Here is a 14,206-nt window from a genome sequence, read left to right on the forward strand (position 1 = left end):
AGGAAATCAAGGACTCAGTATTTGGGAGCAATTGTAGAGTCAGAGTCCAGTATTGCTGTAACCTTTCAATCATGGAGACTTTAGAAACTGTCTTTAAAGCAGTTTAAACTTGCTGGATTTTTTTTGTGCTTGTGCCCAATTGTTTTCTGGTTTCTTCATTGACTTGCTTTTTGTGGCCTTCAAGTTAAAATCAGCAGCTTTCCTATTTATCTGAAATGGGTTTAAGAGCACCTAAGCAATTAAACAATTTTTGAGGTTCCTAATGAGAAAAAATCCCCCCATATTTTAGGTTATTATTATCAGCTGATTAATTTTTAGGCAAATTTGCTGATGTGACATCACAAAGAAACACATTTATACCAGAGTTTTATGCCAGAGTATGTCAGCTGTACATTTTAAATACCCAGGGCTCAGAGGAACACCAGAAAGAAACCCCAAACCTCCACCCAATGCATGCTGTGTGTGCCCTGTAATTAAATGTGTGGGTCCACCTTTACCTGCATGTGTTTGAATCCTGTCTGAACGCAAATATTTCTTCTTCTTTTTCAGCTGAACCGTCACAGAAGAAATCTTTCCCAACACAACTTGACGTTTACAGACATCATCAGTGCCCAGGACCCCACGGTAAGGAATTGCTCTGTGGAGCTGATAAATCACTCTGGTTATTTATTGATAATGTAAATTTTGCACTTGCTTTACTAAAGAATGAATATGTGAGGATTTGGATGCCTCAAGATGTTACAGGATGTGAGGGACTTTGATTAATCAATAAAAAGAATAATTTTAGAAGGTGGAAAGTCATTTATATGGCTTGACTTTGCTGTTGATTCTGTTGTACTTGACTGAGGTTTCATCTGTGTTAATATTTGGCATAAAGGAATGTGATGAAGTCTTTGTCCTCTCTTTGCCCTTATTAAGGTGTTTTTAATATTATTATTCATTTGTATAAGAGATATTATAATGAAATTAAAAACAATAAATTCTTGACATTAGAAGAATCTAGGGGGAATGAGAAACAGATGTTTTTCTGCTAAAATAAAATGAATATGCAAATACAGATTAATTGATTAATTAAAGAAAGTTTGGTATCAGCAGTACTGTTACTTACACAAACTTTTCAGGATTAGGTACATTCAGAAGGTTTGAATTCTACTCAAGAAAATTATAAAACCTGTATGTGACACAGTGATAATTATGTTTTCTTATAGTTTCTAACAATATTAGCCCATGACAATGAGAGTCTTTTTTATTTCTTATTTAGAAACTCAAATATTTACACTATGTACTCTCATCTGTACTATTCTTCTAAAAACAATTTAAAAACAAATCAACACAAACTCCACAAAATAATTCCATTTTCCTATTTCTATGCTAATTCTTCAGGGCATTTTGGGTCATTTTATCAACCTTCCACATGTTGAAAAGGTGCAGGAAGGGCAGCAGCTGAACAAGAGATGATGATATTTATTGAGACAGACACAGAATGTATCATTAGGATATATCTGGAATTCTTTTCAATTCAATATCATCCATTTGCAGAAGTATTGCAAGTTGATCCTGAGCTGTCCTAGAAGTGTTTTCTTGGAAAAAAAAGTAGCATAGAAAAGGGGATATTAACAGATGTTAAGGGGAGTGCAGCACCCCCCAAAAGATTATAAAAATATTGGGGTCATTCTAGATATATTTTTATTTGACTTTGTGGTAGTTTTTTTCATAATTCCATGCCTGCCCTTTACATTAATTACAGAGAAAACTGTGCAAGTTATCAATTAGAGGAGACCATGCTAATTTTAAGTATGGCATCTGTACTAATTCAATTAAAGCAATGTATGTGAAAGGAGTTTTCTTAGCACTGAGAGAGCTCATGTTAACTGCAGCTCTTGTAGTTTTTTACTGTTCAGTTTTGAGCCATTTAATTTATAGCAAATGGTGGATTTGAACTATGTAATTTAAGTCAGGATATTTTATATACCCAATATTTGTTGGTGGATTTGATATCTTAGCTGAAGACAATTATAAGGAAAATATGACTGAGCAGCAACATTTTCATCTGGAAGCACATCCAGTTCTTAACTTCCCAAGATTGACAACAAAGGTGATTCAGATCTGATGTTGAAAAGTAATATTTTCCTTTAGTCCTGAATTGGTTAAGATAGCAGTTTGGGAAAGTGGTTGGTAAACTTTGAAAACGTGAGATTTGGGGTCTGATTCAGAGAAGCAATCAACAACTTGAATGGTTAGCCAATGCTCCTCCCAGTTTCTATTTCCAGATGGATAGAAATATTAAAAAGAATAACTTTTCTCATACCATGTTTGGCATCTCTGGCCCTGGCCAATGACCAGAAGTTTTATACCACAAAAAAGAAGGGTTAGAAGGGGAAGAAAAATATCGAAAATATAACCTAAGGGGAGAAAAAAATGGAGAAGTAGGTAGAGATGAGGATTAAACCTTATTTTAGCTCTGCTAGTTCACCCATCCATCACTAGATAAATAGTGACATAACTCTGCACAATAATCCCTGCACACTTTCTCTCTGGGTTTTCTGTGGTAATGATATGCATGACAGGAATTTACATGAGATAAGTACAAATTACAGAAAAAGCACAGGCTGATCCTCCTGTACCCATTTGAAAATGTCATTTAAATCACTGTCCAAGGGCCTACAGGCCTTTCCACAGGTACAAACAGATATCTACACAGTATATATGTCTTTACATGTTGTGTATCAACCACAGCCAAAATCTGAGGAAATTGTGAAACATACTACACTGTTAAAATAATGCTGTTTTGTACAGTCAAAATAACAGACATGTTTGATTTAAAAATCCTTATATTGCCTCTTAAAGCATGTTTTATTGCTACTTAATGGTTTTGCAGACAGCAAAATTCTATTGAAATTGTTATGAAATTGCCTTGTGATGCAATTTACTACAAAGACCGTGTGGAGTTTCTAATATCCAAGTCGGGCACTGGCTCAATAGTGTTTGAAAGCAAAACCAGACTTGCTCTTAATCACAATTTTGTTTCTTTTTCCCATTACTGACACAGTTGAGACATCCTTAATTGATGAGACCTGATGAGATGGAAGTTTGTTGAGTTTGGCTGAAAACCAGTCATCTTGCTTTGTTTGGGTTTTAACTTTTAAATATAAATTTATATAGACAAGAATAACCCCTATCCCAGCTGAAAAATGGGATATTTCAGCTGATCAATGAGCCAAGGGTCTGCAAGGGGATCTGGCTTAAGGAAGGTGTTCAGAGAGGTGTAAGAACATGAATTGAAATTTAAAAAAATAAAAATAAAAAATCAAGCCTAGGTCTTGCTTCTAATACACCAAAACTCAATCACGGTGTAGTGTGCTGTGTCCCTCACAGCTAGCAATGAAACACAATATATAAAATTATATTTTAACATAATTTACCTGCAATGCATTTAAAGTCCTCTTTTACTCATAGCTAGAAACTTTGCCCACACTTACATAAATTCATTCTAAATAAATTGAACAAAATAAAGTAAAATAAAACTTTATTGGATTTTTGTTGTGGTTAATTCTGTGCAGTAGTTGACTTTAAGTGTTGTTTGAATATTGTTTGCAAATATTCAAAAGAATGGAACATATCAGAAAAAAAAAGGTGATTAAACTGATAATTAGTGGTAAGATTCCCCACACTAGAGAATCTGGATGCAGACTCCTGTGCATGTATTAAGTGGTTTTATTCAGCTCAAGAAATAATATGGTTATGACCTTCCCTTTTCCTTTCTTGCAGGTAGTGGCGAAGGAAGGATATCTTCTAAAAGCAAAAATAGCAGATGGTGGCAAGAAATTAAGGTATCACATGGGAGTGTGACAGAGCCAAAGGGGATCCAAGGGAAGTGGAGAGGGACTTTGTACAAGGGACTGGAATGACAGGAAAAGGGGGAATGGCTTCAAACTGACAGAGAGCAGGGTCAGACGGGATATTAGGAAGAAATTCTTGCCTGTGAGGGAGGTGAGGCCCTGGCACAGGTTGCCCAGAGGAGCTTTGGATGCCCCATTCTATCCATAACTGGGGTGATTTGGTATGATTTGGTACTGGATTTAGGATGTATTCCAGAATATATTACCATTGAGTTCCTGGGTAATCCATATTCATCCAGCCTATCCAACTCATAGGAAAGCTTGTTTAAAATCTGCACATAGCACACTTGACCACTTAAACCTTTGTGCACCTACAACACCTCTTTTAAATGGAAAGAAAAAACACAGAAAAATAATGGAGATCTGAAGTGGTGCATACCAATAGACAACTCATATTCACCATGTGAAGCAGGTCAATAGTGGATTTATGAGTTTTCCTGTAAATATCAGATGTTATGACCCCTAAATTCAAAAGTTAAACTTGAGCTGTTGGTCTAAAAATAGCTTTTTATCAGATCAGATTTATGGTTATGTAGTGGTTTGAGAGCTGTTATAGATAACATATATAATAGCATTTTCCTCTGAGTTGAATATTATGTTTTTCCCTATCGGGGTCATTCTTTCACATGTCCATGTGTATTTTTACTTCTCCCTAGCCCCAGCAGTTTGTCAGCTCTCTAGGGCTGTGTCGTGAACTCCTGATATTTAATGGTTACTCAAACCTTGCTCAGATCTTGTTCTTATCTTCCTTACACTTGTGTAAACTTTTAATTTAGGGAAAGGAGACAGCATTTGGGACCTTTCAAAATAGACCTGTTAATGAGCTCTCTGTAGTCAGATCAACATTTTTCCTTCTCAGTTTTATTTTAAGTATTAGGTACCAGAAGGGCACCAGCTATTTCAGAGTCCTCTTCTTGTGAACTTTGAGCATGTGTGAATAATCCCACTGTTTTCATTTGACACCATGGCAAAAAAGAAACACAAATGGGCTTCAAAATGTGAATGAGGAGAAAGAAGCCCTTCAAGTTTTGATAGGTTACATTTTGGGCATGATTAGGGTGGTGCAATTCCATCAATGTTGATGGAAGTTTGTTGACAATATTGACTTCAGACCATTTTTGTTTCTGACATATATATATATTAATATGTATTATGTTTTAATAATTAAAAGCCAAGTTTACAAATGAAATGTCTTTTACCTCCTGCAAGGAAAAATTGGTCCACCTCCTGGATTGTTCTTACTGCTCGGAAAATGGAATTCTACAAAGAGTCCAAGCAGCCGGCAATGGCCAACCTGGTAGGCAATCAACCATCCAATATCCCCAGTCTCCTGGCAACTGTTATTTCAATATAAAAAAGTTTGGTGTTTACAGAAGGCAAATTTAGACTGAGCTGGCAACTTCAAAGGTTTGAAAGCAGCTGAAGGAAAAATACCTTGATAGACTCTTAATCAGATGTAGCGTATGTGAAGAAATAGGACACAGCATGTCCTTTATTAAGAGGTGCATTTTGAGAGTAATTGCAAAGTGAGACAAATGGTGAGTGACTATCCAGTAATGTGAGGTAACACTTTAAATTAAGGTGCCACTTATAAATGCTTTATTCTTATTTATGAAAATGATCACTAAATGCAGCTACTTCCTCAAATAATGTATTATAAAGTATGTTATAAAATGCATTAGTAATAAATGCTGAACAGATGATGCGATGAGAATCTGTTGCAAAGGATATTGTGAGGCGTAAATTGTATTAAACCATGCATGTGCATCTTTAATACATGAATTTAAGTTGTTATCTACCATCCTATAAAGTGGTTTATACATTAATAAATAATAATAAATTATTTATAAGCGGCACCTTAATATAGGGTGTTACCAAAGCAGAAAACATTATAAGTTAGCAAAGTGATTTTTTATCGCAGTATAAATGTGACATCCACCATATCCCGCTAACCTTCCTGAATATTTCTACGACTCCATCTAATGCAGCTAATGCAATTTCTGTAGCCTGTAGTTACTGCAAAGTGAAATTTGCAGTACCTTTTTATTGTGCCCCAAGGAAAGGCCACCAATCTCCGTGTGGGGACAAGTGACAGCTCTGCTGTGCGAGCGGTCCCCTCGGTGCTGGGCACAGCCAAACCTCAGCGTGGGCAGCAGAAGGGAAATTTGGTGGCTCTGTGACACTGTGGGCAGTGAAGGGACAGGTTTGACAAAGCCCTGTTGTGAAAGGCTCTCAAGGCCTGATCGAACCTGCCAAATCTCATTGGCTTGATGGGTGGCTGCAAAGGTGCTCTCTTTGGCAGGAGTCACAAACAATAAGTTATTTTTCCTGTGGCAGGTGATGCAAACCATTCTTCTATAAATCCTAGATCTATCAATGCCACCTGTCATAAAATCAGCCTTGAAGAGCACCTTTTCATGCCTTACACTTTTTGAGCTTTGTAGAAAAAGAACCCCAGAACTAAGATATGAAACAATACAAATAAACAAAGGGTCAAATCTGGCACTTTCTGCTTGTGTTTGTGCTAGTCCAGCTGGAACATACAACTTCTCTGCAGCCTGAAAATAGAAAATCTTGAATTATTATTTATTTCAGTTTCACCTGTTTTACTTGAAGTTGATTTTTATGTTATTAAGAAAAAGTAAATTATAAGAATAGTTCTAGTAAGTTCACCTTAGACATTTTTCTAAGTGACTTACGTCTCTATCTGCTACCTCTTCCCTCCCTTTGCAAGTCATTACCCAAATTTCAGGAAATAAATGAACTGGTGGAAATTTAACACACAGGAGGCTTGATTTTCCTCTGAGACTCCTCAACGGGGTTAAAATCCCTATTAGCTCTTTAGAGATTTGGATATGAAGCTAGACCTGCTTGGAGAATGGGGTTTTTGGCCCAGATCTCAAACAGTTTAACCAAAAATTGGTGGTGGGTTATGAAATGGGACCTTCTGAGAGGTCAGTCCCTTTCCCTGAAGCCTCAGTCACCACCAGTGCTCATTTCATCAGTGAGATAAAATCTCCTGTGTTAGGAAGAAAACAGACATATTGAACTTGTATTTTTCTCATTATGGGGAGGGCAAAAAAAAATTTTTTTTTGTTTTATTCCATGCTAGATTTAAACATTGGGGCTGTGAAATCAATGTTCACTAGGTGAGAAAAATCTGTTGAAGTTATATTTTCTGTCTGTTGCATAAAACTTAAATGCAACAGTAAATAAACAAATTGGGTAAAGCTTGAAAACAACAAGAGGTGTCAGTGTTCATAATCTTATAACTCAATTTCCCAAACTCAAATTTTACATGTCAAAAAAAGCTAAACTGCCATGCTTATCTCATCTGATAAAGTAAATGCAGTACTTATTTCCTTTGTAAGCCACTTAACCAGATATAATTTTGATACTGGAAAGGGACAAATACAAAAAAAAAAAAAAAAAAAAAAAAAGATTCATTAGAAGCCATTTATTTTATTTTATTTTTCCAGTTTTTGTTTACTTTGGAAAAGGGGGAGCTCAACCATTAATTAAATAATGTAAGAGAAGCTATGTTCATCCACGATAGTATGAATTATAACAAAGCATTTTTATTGTTAGCAGGAAAATGATGTGACTTAGCAAGAAGATTAAAGTTCCTTTGTATTCTAAAGATATTAATTCATTAATTATTAATTATTAAATACTGTACTTTGAGCAGAATTTTGGACTAAGACAGCATCATTAAAAGAGGAATGATACCTCACACAACAGAGGCAGCAGGAGAGAGGGAAATGAGAACACATCTAATACCTCTTTTCATGACAGTGGGACTAAATAGCATTTAGAGGTGATCTAAAACTCTATTTGTCTAAATCTTTACTAATGTTTTAATCAAAGAACTGGCAATATCTAAAAAGTTTTGCTGTTCCTGTGTATGACTGTAAGTGCAGGAGTCGCTGTGGCAACTTTGCTCTCGCTTTGCATGGAGAGAGGGGACTGGGATCCATTGTTTTGCATTCTGGTGAAGTTGGTGACAAAATCTGGAGTTATTGGAAGTAATAGAGCACAGCAATTAAAGCACACAGAGGAGAGATTCAGAAAATGAGATTGTTTACAAATACTACTGAAAATGCAAGTTTGCATCCCATGTAGCCAAATCATTAACTTTTGCTGCTGCCTTGATTTTTTTTTTTTTTTTTTTGGTGGTCCTGGCTTTAGTACACTTTTTTTTTTTTTGTTGTTTGTTTGTTTGTTTTTTTAACCATTCTTATGAATTTGACTAGCTCTTTATTTTAAATTAAGGACACTGTGATCTAAATGAATCACAGCTCCATTCTTCCTTATCAGCATTTAATTCTATCATCAATTGGTCTTTCTGACCAAGAAAATGTAGTCAGTTTATTCCCTCAGATAGTTTATTCAACAGAGGTTATTTTAACCTCAGGTTATTAGCCCATCTGCAAAGTAATTTAGAGAGTGAAAATGCTGCTGAAATCCATATTCATGTTTAGGAAGATTTCATCTTAGCAGACACTTGTATCAATTTACAGCATAACCCCCTGCAACAACATTGATATAACATAATTGCTCTGACTGCAGAGCACAAAGCAAGGACATGAGAGCTCAGGCTTCCCAGTCACCTTAACTTGCTCTCTCCCAGAGTCTCTGGGTGTTGCATAACCTGGGAAGCCAACTCTGCAGCAGGGAAATGTTTAGGCCAAAATGAATTTCCTTGTATATTTTCCGGAGTTCTGATGGATTTCAGTGGGTGCTCTCCAGGTGTGCAGCAGAAGAATGATGGGCAGTTTCAGGTTCAATGGATCTGAAAAGGGAGCTGGGGGTGCTCAGCCTGGAGAAAAGGGGACTCAGAGGTGACCTTACCACTCTCTACAATTCCTGAAAGGTGCCTGTGCTCAGCTGGGGCTGAGCTCTTTCTCCAGGCAGCACTGACACAACGAGAGGACACAGTCTCAGCTGCATCAAGGGAAATACAGGCTGGATATTAGGGAAAAGTTTTTCATAGAAAGAGTGATAAAGCTCTGGAATGGCTGCCCGGGGAGGTGGTGCTGTCACCATCCCTCGGTGTGTTTAACAAAGCCTGGATGTGGCACTGGGTGCCAGGGTTCAGTTGAGGTGTTGGGGCTGGGTTGGTCTGGATGATCTTGAAGGTCTCTTCCAACCTGGTCATTCTGTGAATTCTGTGAATGATTTAGCATGAAGTTTTCATCAGAAGCTTCACATTTTATGCCATACTGATGAGTTCTTAGACACATTGTGGTCAAAACTGATAAATTCTCCAAAGGATAATAGAATCATAGAGTTTGGATTGGAAGGGATCTTAAAGATCATTTTGTTCCACTCCCCTGCTGTGGGGAGGGAAACCTTCCACTAGACCAGGTTGCTCAATTCATATTTATTTCCCCCAGAGAAAGAGACTGACCCAAATAATTGTTACACATAGCAGAAGCCTGTTCATCTTCCCCACACCACAATCCTGCATCCCATCCTTTCTGGAGAGGGACATGCACATGCTTGTACTTTTCTTCTGCTTATTACAAAATCAGAGCTGTAAACAAACTCCAGAGTACTGCCACAGCAGCAAAATCACACTGTGTGTTCACTGGGTGCACAGAAGGGTCCAGCTTTTGCTGTTGCATATATTTTTGTACAATAATAGAAATTAGAGATACTACTAAGTTCACTATTCCATCTTCCTGCAACACCTCTCTAGACTTTTCATTGTTTTTTCTCCCTTCAGTGTTCCAGTTTTCCTGAGGAAAATATTCTGTAGCTCAGTAATGTTCACTATCAAAAAAACTATTTTTGTTTCTTTGTCTGCATGTTAATCTCTTCTTTTAATCTCATAATGTGTTTCCAAAATTTCACAACTCTTTCTGCTGGTGGAATACAGCTGCCCCTCTTTGTGAAAGTATTTTCCAACTCAAACTATCCATGTGGGTAATCTTTTTTTTTTTCAAAGAAAGCAAGATTGTCCACTTTGAGAAGACTGTCTTGTGTGTTCCTGATGAGTTGCAGATCTGCCTGTGTGGTGCAGATCTGGGCATTGCATGGAGTCCTGGAGATGATCTAAGCCTCATAGCCCTATTTATAAAAGTGTTGGAATATTGAGAACTCATTAGTTTCCTCCACGGTTTGAATATTTATTTGCATTTATATATCAGTGCTTGGGATTTTTTTCCCAACTTCATAATTTTTGCCATGCAAATATTAGCTGACTAAATTTCCCAACATTTTTTTGCAAAATTAAGTCTCAATGCTGCAGTTTTGATCTGCTATTAAAAAATTGGAAAGACTAAGCTCTTGTCAGAGGCCAGGCAGGAAATTTGAGGCAAAGGTGGGGAAAAAGAAATCCAAGTTCTTTTCTTCCAGTGGTTTAACCACAAGAACATCCTTCTGTTTTGAAGAGTATATTTCTTCTATTAAAAAAAATTAATAAAAAGAAGAAGAAAGGAAAAAAGGCACACAGGACTGTCAGTTTCAGTGGAGCTTAACCATTGTGGTTTTATGGTTTGGCAAATGGAGAATATAATTACAATCCCAGTACTGAAAACTTCCAGACACTATGCCTGCAAATCACTTGACCAGGATCTCTTTGCTTCTTTTAACCTAAATAGGTTCTCCTCCTCCCATCTCAAAGGCATCCCAGAGAACACACATATTTTAGCCTTTAATAACAACATCAGAGAAATACAGTGAGTAGTTTTTGGAAAGCTGAATCTGTGGCTGGTGCTGGACAGGCCACTCTTAAATCTATAAAGTCTGTTTTCTGTATCACTAATGACATTTTTAGGGTAACTATGGCTTAAGAGCGGCAGAGAAAACAGTTGCATCAAGCTGATGAATTAAATTATGTGGATATCACTCCATCACCTACCCAAAAGGCAGTTAGTGGTGCTTTTTACTTCAACAGTAGTATTTTTACTGTTGAGTAGAATGTGCAGCAACCCAATCTACAAAGCCTACTCTGAACTACACGGGCTTTGCCAGAACTGCTGCACAGGCAGAGTCCCTGGAGAAGGAGCTTCAATGGCAAATGAGGATTATTGTGCTTTACACCAACTCCCAGCAACGTAAATGATACAGGCAAACAAATCTGCTCTTTGAATTCCTTGCATCCATATGGAGGAGCAGGGGAGGCAGAGCTGTGTCACTCCAGGATGCGTGGACTGACACTGAGAAGTATCAGCCCTTGTGCTGAGCTCTTTCTGGGTGTCACACATGCCCTCGAAGCCTTTTCTTCTTTTTTTAGGAGCAAGAAATGATAATTTGTTTGGAGAAAGGAGATAGCTTGACTTAGAGATACGATGTGTGTTCTTGTCCAATTTCTGTCCTTTCCAGTTGCATCAGTTTAAATTTGCATTTGGAAAACCCACAAAATTTTTTCCTTTAAACTCAATGACTCTTCAAGAGGTTTGGCAAAGTAAGCATTGAAAATAGCTGGTCCATGTGTCTGCATTTGTGTTTTGATCTACTATATGTTACACCAGACTGTTTTTTAAACCATTTAATTGTTTTAAAGATTATGTTCTAATATAAGAATGTTGTTTCTGAACTAAGACACCCCAAGAGTGGTTATTTAACAATACCAGGGTATATAATGAGCTCTTTTCAGTAATATCAGCAGCTGTGCTACAACAACGTGTCACTTTAACTTGATCTATTCTTGTTTTATCTGATAACTGTCCCCATTTGTGAGAAGTCAGGCCATATTCATGTCGATTTTTTTTTTTTCTTTTCCTTTCCAGAAGCCGGGATATAAACCTGAGTGTGTGGATTTGTGTGGTGCTCGCATTGAGTGGACCTCAGAGAAATCCAGCAGAAAGAATGTCTTTCAGGTAAGAGGCAAAGCATTCCACTGCTCATTTGAGTCTGAACTCTGTGAAGAGGTAGGCTTTATTTCCTTCGTTTTAATAACTAGATCCTGATTTAATACAGCATTTTTCTTACCAGTAAAGGAGTGTAACACTTTATCCAGCATCGGTTTACTATTTTTCTAAGAGAAGGATTTCTGATGACTGAGTCTCCTAAACACTTGAGAACCTGTTGATTTATTGATTAATGCTCTATATTCAATTTGTTTTTAAAACTTAGTAGGTAATTGCTTTGGGTTCAGGCCTAGAATCTTGACCTAGAGGACTTCCATAAACACAACTTCTTCAAACTGCTTATACAAGCACGGCTCCAGTGCAGTGCGGTTCCTCTGTTTATTTTTATTGCTGCTCAGGGTCCTCAGACAGTGATGACCCAGGTTCACTCCTGCAAGGGGAGGGGAGGATTTTAAAAGCTTGCCTCTGTCAGGGCCAACAGAGAGGGACATGTATTTCTCACAGGACTATTCTTCATTGATGGAAAATAATATTATTTAATTCCTTCGTCCAAATCCCATTGAATTGAAAGGGAGGATCAAGGCCCAAGAAGATGAAAGGAGGGGAAAAGCATTACTGCAAGGTTAACATTCCAGGATCTAGGGGCTAAAATAGTTTATTGCAACATCTTCAGGTTTTGGACATAATCCAGCTCCCATGAATATCAGTAGAAAGGATTTGTTGTCTTTTTCACTAAATGTTGCATCAAGCCACATCAAAATATTATTCTCTATGAGCCAAGTTGTTTCCCAGAGTTCTAACATTTAAAATGTTTAACAATACAAACAATAAAGTGGGGAGAGATGCAGAAGGGAACATGTCAGGGTCAAGATCCTGTTAGTTACCAGAGAGTCCTTTGGCATCCTTTGGTGTGTGTTCCTCCTCACACGCTGGAGGAACCAACTGTGTCTGGGTCTGGGATGGAAGAAAAAAAAAACCACTACACATAAAAAAAACCCCTAAGGGCCTCTACATGGCTCCTTAAAAAGAAATCTCTTTGGGTCAACTGGGTGTTACAGAGGTTTTTTCAAGGTTTATTTTTCTAGACATCTTTCTAAAGCACATGCAATATTTAGAAATATTCCTCTTTTCTGAGACAGCGAGACTTATGCTTCTATACCCCCCACATCTTTCAGGTTGTCTTGAGACAACACTTGGGGCTTTGTCATTTCCTAGGTATTTTTAGAATAAATATTTTGGTTTTTGCTGTCAATCTTCAGCTTTTTCACTTGGAATGTGATTAAGTATAACCTTAGCCTTCACTCCTGTAACCCCCTGAGCACACTGACAGGTCTTCTGAGCTTCTAGGGTTTATTTCTCATTTTGCAATAAGCAAAATTCCTGTTTGGAAACGCATTTCGGGGTGGTGATTCATTTGAGCTAATACATTTCCAAAGTAAAGACAAACGAAGCTCTGTTATTGATTTACCAAACTGGTGCTACGAAGGCTCTGCAATGCATTTTCTTCTCACTTCTGTTTGTGTGAGGTGTAACTGAATCAGAATAATGTGAGAAAGGAAACTCATGCACTACTGTTTGAACCCATTAAAATGTGTCTTCATCAAGCCAATAAGTGAGTGGGAGAGACATTAAGAAGTAAAAGCATGGGAGGAAGGACATATGTTAAGACACATTTTGAAGAGGGATGGAGCATTGTTTAGACAGAGAGCTACAAGAAGATTGTGCCAGATGGTAAGAGCGAAAGAGGAGAAGGCTTTGGCACCAGTAGTGGTGACATTTTGGGAAAGGAAGGGACTGAACAAGACTGGTGCTACATGAGCAGATAGAGTGGGAAGGGGACTGGAGAGGGAGCGAGGATTTGTGAGATAGTCTGGAGGGAATCCAAGGCCAGTTCGAAAGCAGAGAGGTCAGTTTGTACCTGGGAGCTGAATATTTCAGGAAACACTTCTGATCTACTTATTCCTCGTGGGTGGGAATAAAATTGATAGTGTGTGTCTACTTATTCATAGGTTTGTTCAAATGAAAACATCATGGGTGGCTTCCTTTAATGCTTTCTTTCTTTTTTTTTTTTGCAACCTAAATATAGATTCATTGCATTGCTATTTGATTAAATACATTAGCTGCTTAACTCTGAAATGATCAGAAATAAGTATAATTACATCTTCAAAGCACATCAAAACATAGTTGGTGTTTTGTTTCATTACCTTCTAATAAAACCTTCTTTTCTCATTCAGTGGTTGCTTTGTGCTGATGTATTATATGAGGAGTAGGTGCAGAATTCTGAGTTTGATTTAGTCAGGGTACTCAATTTGAGTTCATGAATTATAGATCATAAATGGAAAGAGACTATTGAAATTTTGGGTTGAAGAAAAAGAAGGAAATCTTGGATTTAAAATCTAAGCAGATGACAGTAAATGGATAGCAGCAAGAAGATGGAGCATAGGAGTATCATAAAGAAAAACTAATTGGAAATGTGATCGATGCGGGGAG

At 37.4% G+C, this 14,206-nt stretch overlaps 1 protein-coding gene across 1 annotated transcript in view; it reads left to right on the forward strand.

Annotated features, from left to right (window-relative positions):
* Positions 1–14,206, forward strand: part of ARHGAP15 (Rho GTPase activating protein 15) — a 320,376-nt gene that overhangs the window by 46,248 nt on the left and 259,922 nt on the right. Inside the window, exons 3-6 of the mRNA XM_041406369.1 lie at positions 550–624; positions 3,769–3,830; positions 5,109–5,196; positions 11,636–11,725. Of these exons, the coding sequence (XP_041262303.1) occupies positions 550–624; positions 3,769–3,830; positions 5,109–5,196; positions 11,636–11,725 (315 nt within the window). The remainder of the gene's footprint in view (positions 1–549; positions 625–3,768; positions 3,831–5,108; positions 5,197–11,635; positions 11,726–14,206) is intronic.

This window comes from Onychostruthus taczanowskii, unplaced genomic scaffold (genome assembly GCF_017590055.1).
Source record: "Onychostruthus taczanowskii isolate IOZ18803 unplaced genomic scaffold, ASM1759005v1 scaffold10, whole genome shotgun sequence".
NCBI lineage: Eukaryota > Metazoa > Chordata > Aves > Passeriformes > Passeridae > Onychostruthus > Onychostruthus taczanowskii.